General features: G+C 40.7%; 1 protein-coding gene across 1 annotated transcript; it reads right to left on the bottom strand.

The window, feature by feature from the left end:
* Window positions 1-10,806: 10,806 nt before the first annotated feature.
* LOC149225185 (uncharacterized) lies at window positions 10,807-11,640 on the bottom strand. Its single transcript, XM_089379885.1, has one exon. The coding sequence runs from the start codon at window positions 11,638-11,640 to the stop codon at window positions 10,807-10,809; it is 834 nt and encodes a 277-aa protein (XP_089236011.1).
* Window positions 11,641-23,400: the final 11,760 nt, after the last annotated feature.

Genomic DNA, 23,400 nt, shown 5'->3' on the forward strand with positions numbered 1-23,400 from the left:
TCTACACTTCAGAAAAGGTGAGAAAAAACACGAACTACAAACATTCACAAAACATTCTTACAAATATTCATAATTCATGCATGAAGAACATGATGGCCATCAAGCTTCATATATTAAGTAAAATTTCCCAGATACATGTATATAATGAACACCACAAGCTCCAATAGTGGAGTGTTGGAACCACTCCTTGCTCCACAAAATAACTAGTTTGTCTCTCTAATGCCTTGCGGGAGGAGCCAAGGTGAAAAGTCCTTTTCCCATACAATGAGGGTGTATATATAACCAAGAGGTGATTCTTCACCTTCTGTGTGACTCTTTAACTACCCTCATGATTGTTTGACTTCCCATGACTTTTCAAATTTAAATGAATCTTCACATTCTATATGTGTCCTTTGTACTTCCACTTACAATACATTTTGAGTAAGAATTTACATGGTCCACAATAATTATGTGGCATATGACAACTCATGACATGACATGACACTGCTGACATAGACTGCTTGATGATATGGAAATGCCAAGCCATTGTTGTTGCTCCTTGGTATATGTCTTCAATAAGACATGTGTCCAATGCTTAATCTTCATGAGAGATAGGATTTTTTCTTCATATATACCCTCCAAAAGGTTGTGAATCAAATGGAGTCTTCATGTGGTCTTGCTATTTGGTATTTCCTTGTAATCTAGTGTTCCTTTGTCTTCTTTTCTGATGATCATATTATCTCCTCAACTCCTTAGGTGTCTTATAGCATGTCCTCCTTCATCATCTTTCCATAGCATGATAGATTTCTTGCATCTACAATCCACTCATGACAAGATGACATCAGTCTGATAAACCCCTAGTCTAAGATCTTGCATAATGATCCAGTAACTGAGCCGGAACCGGGTGGTATGCCAACGGAGAGGCTCAGTGACTGTGTAGTTGTGCAACTCAGGAAGTCAAGGGTTAGGCATGAGCCTTGAGACTATGCAATTCATAGTTCAGGCTGGACTGAGGAAGAAGATTGTGCAATTTGGGAGCTCAGTGAGGTAGGATGAGGGGTTGGGCACTGATTCATCCAATTGCACAGTTATGGAAGACAGAGGAGATTGGGTGATTGCACAATTACGTAGTTCAGGAGCTCAAGGCTAAGGCCTCAACCTTAAGACTTCATAATGCATAGTTCTAGTTGGGCAGGAGAGAGAAAATGCACAGTTTTGGGAGTCAATGATCTAGGATGAGGGGTTTTGCATTGTTTTAGCCAACTGTGAAGTTCTAGGAGGAAAATAAATCCTGGTAATTATGCAATTGCAGAGTTAAAGATCTCATAGTTTGAGCTTGAGTTCAGAGATTGCATAGTGCGCAGTTGGGGCCAGGTTGGAGGGATGAATTGCGTAGCTTTGGAGGCCAAGGCTCGGGTTTGAGCACTGAAACTACACAGTGCACAATCTTGGGAGGCAAGAACTATGAATTCCGTAGTTTCAAGAGGAAAGGTTACATCTTAATGGTTGGGACTATACAATGTGCAGTTTAGGTAGGTCAGATGAGGCTAAGTCGTTAGGAATTTTCTGAAATTTGACTAATTGTGGGATTAGTGAAACTAATGTGATTAGTGAAAGGAAATGACGATGATCACACACTTATAAACTTGAAGACATAAGATATAAACAAATGAAAACATACTTTCCTTAGTGTGACAACCTTTGCGATAGGTTATGACAAGTGCAACATTAAAGATACACTTTGTGATGACAATGACGACACTTGTGCTATAGTGTGTGAAAATTTGGGAATGAGTGTGGAACATGCCTACATGACAAGAAAACTTCATTATCACAAATATTTACCTTTGAAACAATCCAAATCCACTTAACATGATGAGTGGCAATTCCCATGCCAAAAGACGACACTTTCTATATGAAAACAAAAGTGCGAATGACACTTGAGATATGTGAACGATGATGAAAACCACACATGCTAGGGCAAAGATAACATGAAAGTGACACTAATTAAAAGGAAATAAAGTGAAAGTGACTGTCATAAACACAAAAACAACACTTGCGATAGTAAAAGTGCGTAAAAGCGACAGTTGGAGAAACTCACAAAATAGAGGTACAAACACAGGTAGAAGTGAGAAAATTCTGATGTCAGTGTGCACTGACTGTTGACATGGATTTGACATTGCACAGGCATAGTCTTGATGGACCATGCTATGCTTGTTCAAGTTTTCGTAAAAGAATGTGCTCATGCACTTGTTACGGGCTAAGCATGTGAGAGAAAGTGACTTCGACACTTCCAATCCAAAAGGGAGCTCAAAGACTTAACAAAGCTAGAAGTGACTACAGAAAGGTCAATCAAAAGATCCATGATAGGCTCCAAAATTCAAGTGTAGGAAAAATTTTGGAGGGTATTTGTCATAGCGACAACACTTGGTGACACACTGGTAGAACTCCAACTTCTCTGCCTTGGTCAATTCTTTCATGCAAGGTCTAGTTCTTCAGGGAGTATTGATTCATCATTCAAATTACCATGGCTTCCCCACTTACCCCGTGCATAAACATAGTCCCCTTCATTCCTTTACTCAGTTAAACACAAACATAAGGTCAGTGATCACATAATCTTTCGAATTAGGATAGGGTAATGATGTTCGCGAGCTTTATTTTTTCAGAGTATAGTTTTCCATCTTTGGTGTTGCTCTGCTACCAACAGGCCTGGACAATACCCCAATGGAGTCACTTTAGGAACAAAAACATTGCACCGCTACCATCGAGCCTAGACAATACCCTGGAAAAGTTGTTTGTTTGACCTCTCTACATAGGAATCTGTTCTCTTCTTTTGCATTTATTTATTTATTTATATAGAACTTTGCATTGGAACTTCTTTATTTCATGGGTGGAAGAGGGATCCCGATTTATTGGGAGTAGGAGAGGTTGTCCCTTCATATAAGGATATATAAGACCTCTGATGTTGGTTTTCTCATTTAGATTTTCCCCTTTTCCTTCTAACTTGATTGGATCAATTCGAGAACACCGAAACATAAAGGCATGAGTGTAGGCATGAGGTTTGATTCCATAATAAACATGGATATCATGGTTCAGCATAAGGATTTCCTAACATAAGGATTGTATTTTTTTTCAGAACATCATCTACCAAAAGGTGTAACCAAGACAAGGAAGAAGGATGGAGAGTTAGCCAAATGTTGCACTGCCACAAAGTGTTTTTCTATTTTTCCACATTATCTTTCCAGCCAGTGGAAACATTATTCATGCAATGTCTTATTCAGTAAAACATGAAAAGAGATAAGACATAACAAGATAACCAAACCAAAATAAATAAACAAAAGGGGGCTAAACCCAAAAGAGGATGTAAGGCAAAAGTATAGAAAGAAAACGAAAGACTACAAAAAGGGAATACAAGATGCATGTGCAAGGAAAACTAACATGCAGTTATACCTACTCCTAACTTATCTAGCTAGAAGGTTAGGGTCACATGTAATGGAATTTCCAATGTAGCCACCATAATTGTTCCTGACCTACATACACAAAGATACGAACAATTAAAATAGATATAAATTAATGTGCAACAAAAAAGATAATAACTTGAATAACTTGCACAAAATTTTGAAGGTCTTGCCTATCAACAAAAAGATAGACCATCACCACTGTTATGGCCTGAATCTACCTCAGGCTGAGAAAGGTAGGTCTAGGGTAACATCAAACCACGCTTAACCTGGTAGCTAGCCCTACTAGGTCGGGAGAGGGCTCTCTCCTTGTCAATCTCAGGAAAATATGGCAAATAAAGCTTGAGATGACTGATATAAAAACTAATTTTAGGCTAGGTATATGCTCAGAAGAGTTTGATTGATTTTAATAATGGTTTGTTGGATCAGATGTGAAAGGCAGTTTTGGGTCCGGGAATGAGCTCAGTTTTGCAGAGGGTTCTATGGGGCGAGGTAGGCAAGTGCATTAGTACTTTGAATTAAGTGAAATTGAGAGTCTTAAGACTGATGAGGAGTTGGAGAGGGCATGGAAATGTCATGAGTCCTCTTCAGACAGTAGAAAACATGTAAAACTAAATAAACCCTAAGGTAGAGCACTGCAACATCAATGATTTCCACCTTTATACTTGATTCATTTAGTTAAGTAGAAAAGAGAGAGATAATGGCACACATAAACACATGATAACTTGAATCACAGAAGGAAAAACAATACTAAGTCACCTTGCCACAAGAATCCCATAAAATGTTGCAAACCCTGGTCTATTTCCTTTCCAAACTGCAGAGATGATGTACAATAGTGCTCAAAGCATTCACAAGAGTCCAACCTTTACAAATGACTGAAAAACACATGATATAGACCTCCAAACCACCTATGCTATCCATTAGGGGTCGAATCCATGAGAATAGGGGTGGTTTCAACCATATCTAAACTAGGAACACAAAAATAGGCAGTGGAACAACTTGCCTCTAAAACATAGGAAACTGATTCATTCAACTCAAAACCACCTACAACTAATGTATCTACCTTATCAAGTCAATATTTTATCATTTTTAAATCATAGTACAACAATTTGCATAATGTCACATCATGAATTTTACCATAAGAGAGAAAAAGTCAAACTAGAAGAAAACTAGGCGAAAAACAAAGTTTTTGAGCAAAATTGGCACTTTTTCATCCTGTGCGTAGCGCCATTTTTCTGTGCATAGTGCGTTTTCCAAGCTGCTTTTGGAGGTCTTCCCGAGGTCCAAATCAGGTGCAGGATAGCTCATTCGAAAGCCCTACGAGTCTACTTTCTGGAAAAACTTTAATTTTTTTATTTGGAGTCCATTTACCCCTCCAAAATTGCAATCTCCCAAGACTGCTTCGTGTGTGGCCAAAAAGCGGAAAAGAGGGCATTTTTTAGGTGTTTTTGGCCCTTTAGGTGACCCAAAACTTGTAGAAATTTCCTAGTAATTTCTAGGCATGCATAAATTTTCATAATGAATTCAAAAATGCCAAGTTTTATTCAAAAGGAGGTCCCTATCAAAAGCGAGCGCCAGGTGGTGCTACGCACCTATTGGAAAAGCCTGTGTTAAAAATTTCTATGCGTAGCGCCACTGATTCTGTGCATAGCGTCGTTTTCAGATCAAGTTTTGGAGGCCTTCCTAGTGTCCAAATTGGGTTCACGATAGCTCGTTGGAAATATTATTGAGTCTACTTTCCAACGCAACTTGAATTTTTCAATTTGAAGTTCATTTGCCCTATCAAAAGTCAAATCTCCCAAGACTGGTCAAAATGTGCAAAATGAGGCTGCCTAAAGGCAGAGTGCTGTTGCAGTCAACTTTTTAAGGTCTTCCTCAACTCCAAATTGAGCTCATGATAGCTCATTGGAAATATATTTGTGTCTAGTTATCATTTTACTCATCAAGCAAGTCATTTGGCCAACCAAGCTAGGAGAAATATTGATTTTCCCAAGGTCACTTCAGAGGTGCATCAATTCTCCTTAGGCAACTGTATTTTTGACATTTCTCTAAAACCATGACACCTGTGTAAAAAGTGAAGGATATTTTTCTTCCTTGGTGTATTATGGCCAAAAACCTCTCTCATGTTTTCCAAATTCATTTTTTCTTTCCCAATTACTCTAGCATTGTTTATGCTTGATTTCTTACTCCATACTACAACTTTTCCGTCAATGAAAGCTAGTCCATCACCCTTATCTTCTAGACTTGAAATAGAAAGTTAGTTCTTATGCAAACCTGGAACAAATAGGATGTTGTTGAGATGAATGTTGCTTCCATTTTCCAGCTCTATAGAGGTTGACCCAATTCCTCTTACAGGATAGCTCTTATTATCTCTGAGTTCCACTGAGTAAGAAGATTTTCCCTTTGATAATGTTTTCAGCTATTTGTGATGACCAGTCATGTGTCTAGATGCATCACTATCAATTACCCAAATGCTCTTGTCTTGGAATGTGCTAGTGAGTGCTAAGAAGAGACATTCATCCTTTGTCTTGATTACTTCCTTCTTTGTAGTAAATAGAAGATTCCATTCTTCCTTGATGCCTTTATTGAGATGACTTGCTATCTTTGAACACTTCTTGAGGAACTTCTTCAATGTAATGGAGATCTTCATAATGCCCTTAGTCAACCTTAGCTCTGAAACTATGTTAAGATATTTATAAGGCAGTGATTAAAGTGACTTCTCTTTACTTGATAACTGCTTGTGATGTCTTTTTACTTATTATCTTTGTTACTTATTATTATGTGTGTGTATCATCAAACAACTACCAAAACAAGAAGAACAAGAACACAAAATATAGGCTGCAAGCTAGGACCAAACCTCTCCACTTGAGAGGAAAACCCGCAAATCTCTTCTCTTCCTTATAGATTCTTCAATTGATGAATTCCAAGACCTTAAGACTAAACCCAATACACTCCAAGACGAAGACCAACCTCTCCGGATGATGTGCTAACCTTGATCTAGTCAAACCCAGTCAAATCTCTTCCCGTAGCACTTCTTTGACCTCCAGCTGCAGAATTTCAGCCTCCACTGCGGATCTTAAATTTTCAGCGCCCCAACAGTTTCTACTGCCACATGTGTGAGCCTTTTCCTTCTAAGCCTTCCTTTGACCTTCGCTTGCCTTTCTTTGACTTCTGGAGCTTGGGGATGACCCTTGGTGACCTTCGCTTGACCTTCTTGCCTTCTTTTCTCCAAGATCGAACTTGTAGATAGAAAACCTAGATCTATTGCAGAAACTCTAGTCCTCCTTAGCATGTGTGAGAGAGAAATAGCCCAAACAAAAGTCTCCTTCATCCTCTTCCTTCTTCGTCGCCTTCTTCTTCCTCCTTCACTAGAATGAGTGATGGATGAATGACTCTCAAGGAGGTCGAGTTTCCTCCTATATATAGGCTCTTCAAGTTAGACGTGGCTCTTTCTTTTAGGCTGACTTGCCAACTGCCAGACCGACTTGGTCTTGGAGGGTATTTTGACCCTTTAAATGACAAAAGTAATTTTCTTTACAAGTTACAATGTGCTCGAAGGAGTCTTCAACTTATGACAATGACTCTTTTGACTTCTTGACCTAGGAAAAACCCTAGAAGCACTCAATGGGTGGCTTGACCTATAAAATGAAAAACCTAGAGCATGAAACCCATGCTCCAAAAACAATAATAATAATTTCTCTTTCATTTTACAATTTACAAGAATCAAAAGTACATTTCATATTTATGAAGATCGAACCTAGTTACACATTTTTCAACAAGCACAAGATTAGCCTTGTTATGCTCTTAACCTGCAAAATAATACCTAGATACAGAATATGCGAAGAAAAGATACCCAGAACACAGAATATGCGAAGAAAATATACCCAAAACACAGAATAGCAATGATTTTATTATTCAAAGAGCAATGTTCACATGCCTCTTCGAGGGGGCAACCTCCAATAGAGCAGAGCTCGATTACAAAATAAGACATGATGCTCCTCGCAGGGAGTCTCTATCCTTTATATATGACTCATACATGCAATACCACGGGTCAATACCGTGAGTTTTATTAATACCATCTATCTAATACTATGGCTAGGGCCCATTTGCAACTAACTGTGGTCCCGTCATTAATTTCGGGTTAACCACTTACAAAATATATGGGCTTTATTGACTCTTTGACTATGACGTGATCCCAAGACATAAGTAAGGGGGTTAGGGTGGGACCCTAACATGCCCTCCCCCTTAAGACTAGCCTTGTCCTCAAGGCTGAAGCTGCGGAAACTACTGAAGAATAGTAGTTGGTTCCCAAGTTGCATCTTCCGGAGAGGTGTCTTTCCATTTGACGAGGACTTCCTTAATCATACAGCCGCGCAGGTGCTTGTCTCTTGTGGCGAGGACCTGTTCGGGTTGAAGCCAGATTGACTCTTCGTCGTCCAGTTCAGGTAGACTGGTTTGAACTCGGCAATTGTTCCCAATTACTTTCTTGAGGCATGATACATGGAAAACTGGATGGATTTTTGTAGTAGGTGGCAAAGCCAACTTGTAAGCCACTTCTCCAATGCGCTGAAGTACTTGGTAGGGTCCATAGAATTTTGGAGATAGCTTCTGACACCCCTTGTCTTTGAGTGATGTTTGCTTATATGGTTGCAGCTTCAAAAAGACTTGGTCCCCTTCTTAAAACTAGCGCTCTGAGTGATGCTGGTCGACCTGTTGCTTCATGCGGTTCTGAGCTTGATGAAGATTCTCTCTAAGATGGGCGAGCATGGTGGCGCGGTGTTGTAGGAGTTGATCCACTGCTTGTACTTTGGAGCATCCCTGGAGATAAGAAATAGGGGAAGGCAGAAGTTGACCATATACTGCTTCATAAGGAGTCATTTTAGTAGAGGCATGATAGTTGGTGTTATACCACCATTCCGTCAGAGGTAACCACTGTACCCAAAGGTGTTGCTTTTCTGAAGTGAAACACCTGAGGTAGGTTTCTAGACATTTGTTGACTGCTTCGGTTTGACCATCCTTTGCGGATGATAGGAAGTGCTGAGTTTTAGTTGAGTGCCCTGTAGCCTGAAGAGTTCTTGCCAAAAATTACTAGTGAAGATCGGGTCACGATCAGACACAATAGAAGTGGGCATGCCATGTAGTTTGAATATCTAATCCATGAAAGTTTGCGCAACCAAAGTTGGTGTAAACGGGTGGGGTAGGGCACAAAAATGAGCATACTTTGACAAGCGGTCCACCACCACCATGATGACTGACTTGTTCCCTGATTTTGGAAGACCTGTAATGAAATCCATGGAAACCTCCGTCCAAATTGATGTCAGAATGGGCAATGGTTGTAATGTGCCTGGTGTGTTGACGGTTTCTCCTTTGTGGCGTTGACAGACATCACATTCTGCGACAAAAGTAAGGATGTCCTTTTTCATGTCGGTCCAAAAAAATGATCTTCTGGTGCGAGCATAAGTTTTCTGAAAGCCCGAATGTCCTGCAATGGGGGATGAGTGCAATTCGGCCAATATGCGACTTTTGAGGGTTGATGTTGGTGATATTACTACTCTGTCTCGGTAGCGAAGAATGTCATCCTGCCAGGAGTAGCCCTTGATGGAATTTGGATCGACCTGCAATTGAGAAATGAGTTGGGATAGCCCTGGGTGTGAAAACCATTCTCTACGAGCTTCTTCAATCCATTCTGGAATGGGGAGGGAAATTGCTAGCAGAGTACTTTCCTCCTCAAATTGGCGACATAATGCATCTGCTACCCTATTGTCTTTCCCTTTCTTGTAAATGATCTCATAATCATATCCCAGCATTTTAGCTAGCCATTTATTTTGTTGTGGGGAAGATAGGCGTTGCTCCAGAAAATATTTAAGATTGTGATGATCTGTGCAGATTTGGAAACGTCGCCCCAATAAGTAAGGGCGCCAGTTGTCGACTGCATGTAAGATGGCCATCATTTCTTTTTCATAGGTAGATTGGCCCAGATTCTTCCCACTTAGTTGTTGGCTTGTGAAGTCCAAGGGTCGCCCTTCCTGTATTAAGACTGCCCCAATACCTATCCCTGAAGCATCACATTCAATGACAAAAGATTTGTTGAAGTCAGGTAGTGCTAAGACTGGAGTGGAACATGTTAGCGCTTGGAATTCACCTAGGCTGAGATAGACAAACTCTCAAGGCTACATCAAACCATTTCACCTCGTAGCTAGCCCTACGAGGTATGAGAAGGCTCTCTCGGGTCAGATTTGATAGATCTTATAATATAATAAGCTGACCAATTAGGATCAAAGATATTAGGCTAGTAAATTGATGAGGGGGGTTTGATTTAATGATTTTTGGGGTTTTTTAATGGAATGACGGGGCTTTTCTGGGCTACATGGGCAAAATCACAGCTTCAAACAGAAAAATATAATGACTACACAGGTTGTCAACTGAGGCAAGGTAGGCATGCAATTTAACACCAAATCTGGTTTCAAACGGGATGGCAAGACTGGTGAGGAGTTAAGGAGGGCAGACAATAACTCTGAATCCTCCTTAAACAGTAGAAAACATCGAATGCGAACAAACTTATAGGAGGAGCATATAATACTATGAATTCCTACCTAATCACTTCATTTGTTCAGCTTGAAAGGGTCATGAAATGAAATGGAATATAACTGATTACATATGAGACAAAGGGAAAAACTTATGCTAAATCAACATACCACATGAATCTCAGCAAACAGAGCTGTGAAATTCCATTAAATTCTCTGCAGAAAATTGTACAATACAAAGCTCTCTGCTTCTCCAACAGCTCCCAGCGCTCAGAAAAACTCCCCTCTCTCCCTCACTCTCTCCAACTTTTTTTATTACAAAATCATTATTTTTATAAACTATTCTAAAACAAAACAACAGATTGACCCACAATCTGGGCGCTGTTTGAAACTGAAATTACAAAAATTAACCTAAAAGCGTTACATCCATTCCATAAACAGAACAGTGTTCCCCTAAATCTGCTGATGATTAGGAGACAAAATCTGGAGAAAAATCTCATGAAATCAAGATTAAGTATCGAAATAGCAAATGTGTTTCTCTTGAAATCAAAAACTCCTGCGCTGTCTCACTTGAATTCCATTAATAGAACATGTAATAACTATCCCCTCGTAAATCTCTAACCAAAAAGCCTAACAATTGGAGCGCAGACTCTTATGCATCTGGTAACAGGTGTTTGCAGGTGGCTGAAGTGAAGGGCAGGTGTCAATCCCATTTGCTGAAGCTACAGGCAATCCAATCTTGCATGCCACTTTGCAAACTGCGCCCCAAATCTCTGGAAATGCGCTGGCCATTCAAATAAGGAAATCTGAAGTCTTAAATAAGAAATTGAATCCTATTCTTCTGCCTATGATTGATATTCTGTGGCGTAAATGAGGGCCGGATCTAGTGCCTTGGCGTGGTTCCCTGTTTTACATTTGTCATTTAACCGCACCCCATCCATGTATTCCAAAAAAAGAACTTTTTCTGCTGACCGGATGACTTCAGGAATAAATACATCAACATAATTAGCAATGGAACTATCACTCTGCCTGCTTCGATAATTAAGGTTCCTGGCAACCTTTCGTGTATTTTCAGCTTCTGTGTTGAAGTCGAGTTCTTTGGGTGCTTCATTACACCATTCATCAATCACTGGACTAAAATCATATTGTGGTTCTGCCCAGGCTATCCATTCAACAATTGTCCTAGCATTCTTCAAATCCTGAAGAATGACATCCTTGATGCCCTTATGCTGAACCTTTACAACCACATCCCGTCCATCCTTCAAACGACTTCGATGAACTTGGGCTATCGAGGCTGTGGCAAGAGGTGTTTCATCAAAATCCGTAAATATTTCACTTTTGGGCTTTCCCAACTCTTTCTCTATGGTCTGGTAAACCTCTGATAATGGACGAGGTGAAAGAGAGTCTTGTAACTGCTTGAGCAGCTGTATATAAACATCGGGAAGAACATCTGCACGGGTAGAGAGATACTGGCCTAATTTCACCCATAATCCTTCTAATTCAATCATGGCACTAAGAAGGCGATTAGCATTCCGTTCATGAGCTCTCTCCCATAGATCATCCCGTTTATCCACAGTAATCCATTCGTCCTTCTTCTGGATTGTCTTGTAATCCAAATATATTGTCAAGGCAACTGTAAATATTTTCAAACGCCTTCTGAAGTTGCTTCCCTGTCCCATTGACAAGAAGGGGATATGCACTTGCTTCCCTTTCCTTTGACTAGTTCCATCCAGTAGAATCCTCGTTTAAAGGACAAAATATATAACAATGGAGATGACTCCCACTCCAAAGACTATCTGTAACCTCCCCAAATAAAGGAATGATATAATATTAAATGCATTAACCTCATGGCAATTGTTCTCTTCTCACTTTACCGTGTAAATAACAAACAGCTCTCGTCCATCTAAACATGAATGTGGTTTCTCCTTTCAATGGGCTTCAGGCTATCTGGCAGAGCATCTTATCACAATAATGGAAATCAACCCCTGGATGGAACAACGCTTGAAGAATGCCGAGAAGAAAAACGAATATGGGATTATTAAGTTAAAGCAACCATGTAGAGATATTGCTGCTTTACTCTGATGCCACCGCCACCATCAAACTTATCTACAATATATAGATACTCTGTTTCTCCATTTTGTAGATGATCAATTACAGGGAAACCATTATGACTATTGCTCTGTAGCATTGCAACTACATCTCCAACCTTAACGACACGTGGAAAATATGCAACCTTTTGATTTGCACAAGCTTCTTTGGCAATCATATTGCGCATATACTGTTTTGGCCTCGATTCGAGCAATGGGATACCTCTCAGCCGAGCTTGCTCTTCATAAAATCCTCCATTAAAAACATCACCAACAGCCTTAGATATGAGAAGAACTAGCATAATCAGGGGCAAAAGCTGCAGATTGTTTGTGATTTTGACCATAATGACACAAAAAGACACGGTCATTCTCATGGATCCTCCAAGAAAAGACGCAGCTCCAGAGACACTTATTGCTGTCCTGACCTTTGAAAACATTGTGCTTAATGCAAATGCCATAGTAATCAGAGATAATGTGAAAGAATAAACAAGTAGAAAAGTCACTTTTGTATCTGATACAGCAAAGAGTCCAGTGACTTTGGCCATCAAAACCAAGATCAGAGAGGTGAAAGCACCCATTGCGGCATATGTCAGCAACCAACTCGTCCAATAGACAGATTCACGCAATCCCATAACTAAAATACAGTCCTTTATCAGGTCCTCCTCTGTACCAAAACTCCTTGGTGCAAGAACTGGTGTCTCATACTCATTTCCAAACTGGTGAATAACTTGATGGATGAATTCATCACTAAAGCATTTCCTCTTGGAACATAGGCAAGCTACAAATTTATAAATGCATGAAAAATGCATAAGAAGCACTGGATAAAAATCCTCATAAAAGCTCTGAGGGTAAAAAAGTCCAGTATCACAATAAAACACTTTGATTGGAGACACACTATTCAGAGCCAAGGACATGGAAAATGTTTCTTTCACATCTAAGCCACCCAATAAACATTTCCCACACATATAAGAAAAGTGAATTAAACTTTGCCCAAATTAAGTGTAAAGAAAATGATTTTCAACTGTTGTAACATGTCTCATAACTGCAAAATAACCATTGTCTCTGTTGGGATTTCGCTTATGTAGGTTCTCGCAAACACTCTGACTCCCTGACACAACAGGCTGACATAAAGCATCCACCTTTGGTTGCCATGGGGTAGCAGGAATGTTGGTTTCCGGTTGAATAAGTTTCAAAAGAACGAGAAGTCCAATAATGTATACTTTCAAACATTAAAGCGGAAAGAAATGGATTTGAGGGTAGACCATTCTGTGGCCAAGTTGTTCCTCTTTGATAATTATTGCTGCTCTAAGGAGCTGCAAAGCTTCGAAATGAATGACTGGATGTGCCACTGTAGAAAACCTCTGTACCATGATAATTGAAACCATATGAAGATAAAACTTGACCAAATTCATCAACAGTAGAGTCTGATGTATGTTTTGCTTTCTTTTGTTTTTGCAGGGATAGAAGCTTGAAGTTTGCTACTGTCTTTTGAAAAGCTGGAGATAAATTACACAAATTTAAACAACACATTAATGATTTCTTCTTCAAAACCCCGTTTTGAAGAAGAATCTATCTCTGACATGAGACGGAGTCTAACATTGGCTCCATTTGGGATGGCAGCTGCAGCTTCCTGGAGGTGCCAAGAACCGCAGAACTTTGGTAGAGCAGACCGTGCCTCCACCATTGGGCAATGGAGTCATCATCAACAAATCAACACAGCTGAAGACTTATTTTCAAACTGAAACTGAATTCAAACAAACTAAAAGCCAACTGAAACAAGATGCTGCCCTTATGGCTGCTTATTTATGTACATAACCTATTCTAATCTGCTGTACAAACAATAGATCAGGTAATGCTAAAATGCCATATTAACCATTCAATTAAACCTGACAATGAAGCCGCTTGAGAATGCTGCCACCAGGACATAGATGCAATTGCTGGCAGCCCTTCATGCACATACTGAGCCCGGTCACGGAAAAGACAGCCTGATCTGTCCATCAGAGTGAAAAATATGTCCATATATGCCGCAATAGGATCACGGACACCGGACTCTGTTGGCTGCCCCAACTCTGCGATGCATACCTCCAGCTGCACATTATCAATGTATACCTCTATAGGCAAGTCTGTTATTGCTTGTTGTGAAGGAAGGAGGATTTCCAAGAACTTTTTAGGGTCTTGGAAATCATAAGCCTGGATCTGCTCATCTAAATCTTGAATCTCCTTCTCGATTCTTTCAACAAGTAACTCACAGACGCTAGGATGATAATTAGGAGATTTCAAACATTGAAGGAAAAAACTTAAAACTTCTTCATTAATTTCAATATCCACTAAGCTTTCTCTAAATTCGTTTAGAGCTTCACACAGTGCAGGGTTTGCCACATACCCTACCATTGCATGAACATATCAACAGGCACTGGAAAGTCTAGATCGAGCTGGAGTCGCCAGGTGAATGATTCAGCCTGCAAATGTATCTGACTGCTGTCCACCATCAGCATCAGATCTGACATTGATACAAGTACTGGGGTAAAAAGCAAATGAAGTGCTATATTCACAAGCCCACGAAGATTGACTGAAGCAGCGTTTATCTACTAACGCTGATGTAAAACAAGAGCGTTTTCGAAGGCTACCTGGCGTAACTTCAGGCTCCGTCTAAGACTTATGAAACAAACACATCAACCCACAAACAAGTTTGTTCTTCCCAGTATGGTCGCCAATATGTTAGCGCTTGGAATTCACCTAGGCTGAGATAGACAAACTCTCAAGGCTACATCAAACCATTTCACCTCGTAGCTAGCCCTACGAGGTATGAGAAGGCTCTCTCGGGTCAGATTTGATAGATCTTATAATATAATAAGCTGACCAATTAGGATCAAAGATATTAGGCTAGTAAATTGATGAGGGGGGTTTGATTTAATGATTTTTGGGGTTTTTTAATGGAATGACGGGGCTTTTCTGGGCTACATGGGCAAAATCACAGCTTCAAACAGAAAAATATAATGACTACACAGGTTGTCAACTGAGGCAAGGTAGGCATGCAATTTAACACCAAATCTGGTTTCAAACGGGATGGCAAGACTGGTGAGGAGTTAAGGAGGGCAGACAATAACTCTGAATCCTCCTTAAACAGTAGAAAACATCGAATGCGAACAAACTTATAGGAGGAGCATATAATACTATGAATTCCTACCTAATCACTTCATTTGTTCAGCTTGAAAGGGTCATGAAATGAAATGGAATATAACTGATTACATATGAGACAAAGGGAAAAACTTATGCTAAATCAACATACCACATGAATCTCAGCAAACAGAGCTGTGAAATTCCATTAAATTCTCTGCAGAAAACTGTACAATACAAAGCTCTCTGCTTCTCCAACAGCTCCCAGCGCTCAGAAAAACTCCCCTCTCTCCCTCACTCTCTCCAACTTTTTTTATTACAAAATCATTATTTTTATAAACTATTCTAAAACAAAACAACAGATTGACCCACAATCTGGGCGCTGTTTGAAACTGAAATTACAAAAATTAACCTAAAAGCGTTACATCCATTCCATAAACAGAACAGTGTTCCCCTAAATCTGCTGATGATTAGGAGACAAAATCTGGAGCAAAATCTCATGAAATCAAGATTAAGTATCGAAATAGCAAATGTGTTTCTCTTGAAATCAAAAACTCCTGCGCTGTCTCACTTGAATTCCATTAATAGAACATGTAATAACTATCCCCTCGTAAATCTCTAACCAAAAAGCCTAACAATTGGAGCGCAGACTCTTATGCATCTGGTAACAGGTGTTTGCAGGTGGCTGAAGTGAAGGGCGGGTGTCAATCCCATTTGCTGAAGCTACAGGCAATCCAATCTTGCATGCCACTTTGCAAACTGCGCCCCAAATCTCTGGAAATGCGCTGGCCATTCAAATAAGGAAATCTGAAGTCTTAAATAAGAAATTGAATCCTATTCTTCTGCCTATGATTGATATTCTGTGGCATAAATGAGGGCCGGATCTAGTGCCTTGGCGTGGTTCCCTGTTTTACATTTGTCATTTAACCGCACCCCATCCATGTATTCCAAAACAAGAACTTTTTCTGCTGACCGGATGACTTCAGGAATAAGTACATCAACATAATTAGCAACGGAACTATCACTCTGCCTGCTTCGATAATTAAGGTTCCTGGCAACCTTTCGTGTATTTTCAGCTTCTGTGTTGAAGTCGAGTTCTTTGGGTGCTTCATTACACCATTCATCAATCACTGGACTAAAATCATATTGTGGTTCTGCCCAGGCTATCCATTCAACAATTGTCCTAGCATTCTTCAAATCCTGAAGAATGACATCCTTGATGCCCTTATGCTGAACCTTTACAACCACATCCCGTCCATCCTTCAAACGACTTCGATGAACTTGGGCTATCGAGGCTGTGGCAAGAGGTGTTTCATCAAAATCCGTAAATATTTCACTTTTGGGCTTTCCCAACTCTTTCTCTATGGTCTGGTAAACCTCTGATAATGGACGAGGTGAAAGAGAGTCCTGTAACTGCTTGAGCAGCTGTATATAAACATCGGGAAGAACATCTGCACGGGTAGAGAGATACTGGCCTAATTTCACCCATAATCCTTCTAATTCAATCATGGCACTAAGAAGGCGATTAGCATTCCGTTCATGAGCTCTCTCCCATAGATCATCCCGTTTATCCACAGTAATCCATTCGTCCTTCTTCTGGATTGTCTTGTAATCCAAATATATTGTCAAGGCAACTGTAAATATTTTCAAACGCCTTCTGAAGTTGCTTCCCTCTCTTATTGACAAGAAGGGGATATGCACTTGCTTCCCTTTCCTTTGACTAGTTCCATCCAGTAGAATCCTCGTTTAAAGGACAAAATATATAACAATGGAGATGACTCCCACTCCAAAGACTATCTGTAACCTCCCCAAATAAAGGAATGATATAATATTAAATGCATTAACCTCATGGCAATTGTTCTCTTCCCACTTTACCGTGTAAATAACAAACAGCGCTCGTCCATCTAAACATGAATGTGGTTTCTCCTTTCAATGGGCTTCAGGCTATCTGGCAGAGCATCTTATCACAATAATGGAAATCAACCCCTGGATGGAACAACGCTTGAAGAATGCCGAGAAGAAAAACGAATATGGGATTATTAAGTTAAAGCAACCATGTAGAGATATTGCTGCTTTACTCTGATGCCACCGCCACCATCAAACTTATCTACAATATATAGATACTTTGTTTCTCCATTTTGTAGATGATCAATTACAGGGAAACCATTATGACTATTGCTCTGTAGCATTGCAACTACATCTCCAACCTTAACGACACGTGGAAAATATGCAACCTTTTGATTTACACAAGCTTCTTTGGCAATCATATTGCGCATATACTGTTTTGGCCTCGATTCGAGCAATGGGATACCTCTCAGCCGAGCTTGCTCTTCATAAAATCCTCCATTAAAAACATCACCAACAGCCTTAGATATGAGAAGAACTAGCATAATCAGGGGCAAAAGCTGCAGATTGTTTGTGATTTCGACCATAATGACACAAAAAGACACGGTCATTCTCATGGATCCTCCAAGAAAAGACGCAGCTCCAGAGACACTTATTGCTGTCCTGACCTTTGAAAACATTGTGCTTAATGCAAATGCCATAGTAATCAGAGATAATGTGAAAGAATAAACAAGTAGAAAAGTCACTTTTGTATCTGATACAGCAAAGAGTCCAGTGACTTTGGCCATCAAAACCAAGATCAGAGAGGTGAAAGCACCCATTGCGGCATATGTCAGCAACCAACTCGTCCAATAGACAGATTCACACAATCCCATAACTAAAATACAGTCCTTTATCAGGTCCTCCTCTGTACCAAAACTCCTTGGTGCAAGAACTGGTGTCTCATACTCATTTCCAAACTGGTGAATAACTTGATGGATGAATTCATCACTAAAGCATTTCCTCTTGGAACATAGGCAAGCTACAAATTTATAAATGCATGAAAAATGCATAAGAAGCACTGGATAAAAATCCTCATAAAAGCTCTGAGGGTAAAAAAGTCCAGTATCACAATAAAACACTTTGATTGGAGACACACTATTCAGAGCCAAGGACATGGAAAATGTTTCTTTCACATCTAAGCCACCCAATAAACATTTCCCACACATATAAGAAAAGTGAATTAAACTTTGCCCAAATTAAGTGTAAAGCAAATGATTTTCAACTGTTGTAACATGTCTCATAACTGCAAAATAACCATTGTCTCTGTTGGGATTTCGCTTATGTAGATTCTCGAAAACACTCTGACTCCCTGACACAACAGGCTGACATAAAGCATCCACCTTTGGTTGCCATGGGGTAGCAGGAATGTTGGTTTCCGGTTGAATAAGTTTCAAAAGAACGAGAAGTCCAATAATGTATATTTTCAAACATTAAAGCGGAAAGAAATGGATTTGAGGGTAGACCATTCTGTGGCCAAGTTGTTCCTCTTTGATAATTATTGCTGCTCTAAGGAGCTGCAAAGCTTCGAAATGAATGACTGGATGTGCCACTGTAGAAAACCTCTGTACCATGATAATTGAAACCATATGAAGATAAAACTTGACCAAATTCATCAACAGTAGAGTCTGATGTATGTTTTGCTTTCTTTTGTTTTTGCAGGGATAGAAGCTTGAAGTTTGCTACTGTCTTTTGAAAAGCTGGAGATAAATTACACAAATTTAAACAACACATTAATGATTTCTTCTTCAAAACCCCGTTTTGAAGAAGAATCTATCTCTGACATGAGACAGAGTCTAACAGAACACATGGCATGTTTGAGGGCTGTAAATGCCTGTTGGGCTTCCTCATTCCAGAAGAAGGAATTTTTCTTTAGGATTTGAGTGAGGGGCTTCGCTATGCGGCCATAGTTGCGGACAAATTTGCGATAATAGTCGGTGAGTCCCAAAAATCCTCTCAAGCTCTTCAAGGTCTTAGGTTGAGGCCATTCTTGCATTGCCTGGATCTTTTTGGGGTCCACCTTGACACCTTCCCGCCCCACAATGTGGCCCAAATACTCAACTTCTTCCATGCCAAACGAACACTTGGACAATTTGACAAATAATTTATGTTGGCGGAGCAGTTGCAAGAGTAGATCTACATGGTGAAGATGTGCAGCCCAAGTGCCACTATAGATGAGGATGTCATCGAAGAAGACCAGGACAAATTTCCTGAGATATGGTTTAAGAAGGTGATTCATAAGGCTCTAAAAAGTAGAAGGGGAATTACAAAGACCAAATGGCATGACCAGGAACTCATAATGGCCTTCATGAGTTCGGAACGCCATCTTTGGAATGTCGACTTCCTTCATGCGAATTTGGTGGTAGCCTGAGCGAAGATCCAACTTAGTGAAGAATTGAGCCCCATTGAGTTCGTCCAGCAAATCGTCAACCACCGGGATGGGAAATTTATCTTTGACTGTCAACTTATTGAGGGCCCTGAAGTCTGGACACATCCGCCACTCTCCGTCTTTCTTGAGCACCATGACCACTGGGGATGAATAAGGACTAATGCTGGGACGAATGACACCTGCTTCCAGAAGTTCCTTGATTATCTTTTCTATTTCATTCTTTTGGGTGAATGGATATCTGTATGGCCGCACATTTGGGGGTTGGGCCCCTGGAACCAATGTGATGCTATGATCATGTTCCCCTCGTGATGGCGGAAGCTCCTTAGGCTTGTCAAAGACCTGCCTATGTTTATTTAAAATTTGTTGCATCTCAGGATGAATTTGTGGGGACTGGGTTTCAACGACCTGGATGGCACTAAATTGAGCTACCACTCCATGATTGCCCTTTTTTAACAATTTTTCCATCCTATGCGATTTGATGATCGAGGGGGGTCCCGCCTGGAGTCCCCGGAGGGTATGTGTGAAGTTGTTTTGCTTAAAACTCATATATAACTCCTGGAAATCCATTGTGATTGGCCCAAGAGTGCGGAGCCATTCAGCGTCGAGGACAATGTCGCATCCCCCCATATGGATGGAAAACATGTGTGTTTTCAACTGATAATCCCCCATTTGAAGTTTGACATTTTCACAGCGGCCTTCACATTTCATTGTGCCCCCATCCGCGATTTGGACTTGGAAGTTAGAAACTGCGTGTACAAAACAATGCACGACGTCGGCTACTTTTTGATGGATGAAATTATGGGTACTTCCACTATCAATCAAGACTACTACTGGGCGATGTTTAATAAAACCTCGGATTTTGAGAGTTTGAGGGGAAGAAATTTTGGCCAATGCATTTAGCGAAATAACTGGTTCGTCAGATACAATCTCCTTTTGGTTGTCTTCTTCTATCGCCTCAGGTTCCTCAAGTGGTGGATCTTCCTCTGTTGAGCTGTAGTCAGTGGCGTCTATTTGAAAAAACTTGGGCTCCTTGCATTTATGACCAGGGGAATATTTTTCATCACAGTAGTAACATAGTCCTTGCTTCCTTCTTTTGGCCATTTCCGCAGGTGACACCTTTTGGATCTTAAGTGTCTGAGTCGTATTGTGAGCTTGTGGGGGACGACCTTTAGTGGGGAAACTGGGGCGGCTGTATTGGGCTGCTAATGCACGTTCCACCTTACGAGCTACCTGGCAAGCTTCCGTCCACGTGGGAGGGTGGTGGAGTAGAACTTGAGCTTTGATGGCTTCTTTAAGACCGCTGATAAAACATTCCGTGTAGAACTCATCTGTGAGACTTTTAGTGCGGAAGGCTAAGGCTTCAAAAGCGGTAATATATTCATCCACTGTACCCGTTTGTCTAAGCTTAGTGAGACGCCCCAAAAAAGAGTCTTCCTGTTCAAAGCGAGCTCGAAGAGCTTTGGTAAATTGGGCCCAAGTCGGAAAAGGTCCATTGCAACGCTGATGCCATTCCGCCCATTGCCATCGTTCATTGTCCAAGTACATGGTCCCTACCATAAGCTTAGTCCAATCATCATGGATATGATTCAGTCTGAAATACTGCTCCATTTTTGCTAGCCATGCGGATGTGTGAGAACCGTCAAATTTATGCATATCCAACTTGGGAGGTCGTTGACTGGGTGGTGGATTGGTGTGCCAGACGTGAGGAGAGTGGCTAGACTCACCCTCATGGTGTTCATGGCCATCATATGCTTCCTCGTGGGCTGGCGCCTTGCCCTTATCGAGTACTTCCTGTACCTGGGTAGTTAGGCCTTCAATCATACGTTGGAGGGTGTTCAGATTTGCTTCAATTTTGTCTATCCTTTCATTGGCCATCGCTTGAGCTCTAGTTTCTACCATACACCAACTGGATGAAAAATTGGGACCGCCAAAAAAATTTGTACTAATAAATTGAATGGTACCACCGTGCTCAGCTCGTCGTCCTGATGCTAATGGGCTAGATCACAAATAAGCGCTCCTAACGGAGTTTTACTCCTTCATCAATACTGCAGTCGCCAAATCCTCAAAATGTCAATGCTGCCAAAAGTCCTGCGAAAAGTATACCTTGGTACAGGAACCCTTCACAACAACTCCGATCTAGTGGATCTGATAGATCTGGATGGTGGAACAACTGCTGCTGCGGATCTGATGTCTGTTGCTGCGGATCTGATGTCTGTTGCTGCGGATCTGATGTCTGCTACTGCGGATCTGATGTCTGCTGCTGCGGATCTGATGTCTGCTGCTGCGGATCTGAATGGTGGAACAACTGTTGCTGCAGATCTGATGTGTGATCCCCGATAGAAAAAGGAACTATGGTCTAGAGGAGTGTCAGGTGCTACAGATCGCAATATACATAAGGGTCTGACAGTAGTACTCGGCCCAATGTTTCAGGGCTCTAACTAAGGAGGATCGACTGTACCCTTAGCCGTACAACCCGACTACCCTATCGTACGGGCGAGTAATCTCTCCGAGTGCTGTTCTCGGTGTACTATAGCCACAAGACGGCCGAAGGTTTATCTATGGTGAGGTTTCAAGGGAGCCTAGGGGGCTTCCTATATACCCAAAGGGTACGTGGAAGACAGTCAGTGCGCGGTTCTATCTAATGCGCTACTACTCGAAGGGGTACCCACAGGGGTTACAAGGGAGTCCAACAGACGTGACCACCTCTTGTATTTCCTGCGTGCATGCCTCCCCAAATTTGCATGTTTATGCGCTTAACGACAGATCCCGTGGTTTAAAGATGCCGGAACACGTCTCTAGCCAAAAAAAAATTGCTAAAAATTGGAGATCCCACCGAGCCCTGGAAAGTGCTCTGATACCACTTGTTATGCTCTTAACCTGTAAACTAATACCCATATACAGAATATGCGAAGAAAAGATACCCAGAACACAGAATATGCGAAGAAAAGATACCCAGAACACAGAATAGCAATGATTTTATTATTCAAAGAGCAATGTTCACATGCCTCTTCGAGGGGGCAACCTCCAATAGAGCAGAGCTCGATTACAAAATAAGACACGATGCTCCTCGCAGGGAGTCTCTATCCTTTATATATGACTCATACATGCAATATCACGGGTCAATACCGTGAGTTTTATTAATACCATCTATCTAATACTACGGCTACAGCCCATTTGCAACTAACTGTGGTCCCGTCATTAATTTCGGGTTAACCACTTACAAAATATGTGGGCTTTATTGACTCTTTGACTATGATGTGATCCCAGGACATAAGTAAGGGGGTTAGGGTGGGACCCTAACAAGCCTACATTAATCATCAATGAAGCAAATTAAATGTTACTTAATGAAACAATGGGAATACAATTAGATTAGAGGATTAGAGCAATGTCCCAAATGTCTTTAACAATAAATTCCTCTTAAAGATGTTCTTTACTTATGTTAGATAATGGAAACAAGTAAAGTTTTATAATCAAAGCATATATGAACGATGACAACTGAGATTGCTAACAAGATTAGAAAGAGGCTACTTTAAATCTTCAACTTGCAAATGAAACCAAAGACAAGAACAATTCCAAATGCAATAGATGAAATAGTCAATGAATGAAACTAAGGAGATCCTATCTAAACTATGAAACAATTTAACTAGCAATGGAAGAGAAACACGTTAGTAAGCTAGATCTAAGAGAAAAGGAAAAGAGAAGGCCTCCCTCTTCAATAAGGAGGCAGTATACCATGGGATTGAGATCCCAAGCTCCCTAAAAACATGAAGATCTTATTATATTATGTTAGGACTCTGGACACCACATATCTCCACAATGGTATGATATTGTCCACTTTGGGCCTTAGCCCTCATGGATTTGTTTTTGGGCTTTACCCCAAAAGGCCTCATACCAATGGAGATATTTGTCCATCCTTATATACCCATGATCCTCCCCACTTCTATTCGATGTGGGACTTTGGT

This window comes from Pinus tabuliformis, chromosome J (genome assembly GCF_031772625.1).
Source record: "Pinus tabuliformis cultivar Carrire ecotype Pingquan chromosome J, CPIR1, whole genome shotgun sequence".
Lineage (NCBI taxonomy): Eukaryota > Viridiplantae > Streptophyta > Pinopsida > Pinales > Pinaceae > Pinus > Pinus tabuliformis.

Bases quoted from the DNA above. Each gene is read 5' to 3' on its own strand.
- LOC149225185 (XM_089379885.1), bottom strand. From the start codon at position 11,640: ATGGGACAGGGAAGCAACTTCAGAAGGCGTTTGAAAATATTTACAGTT.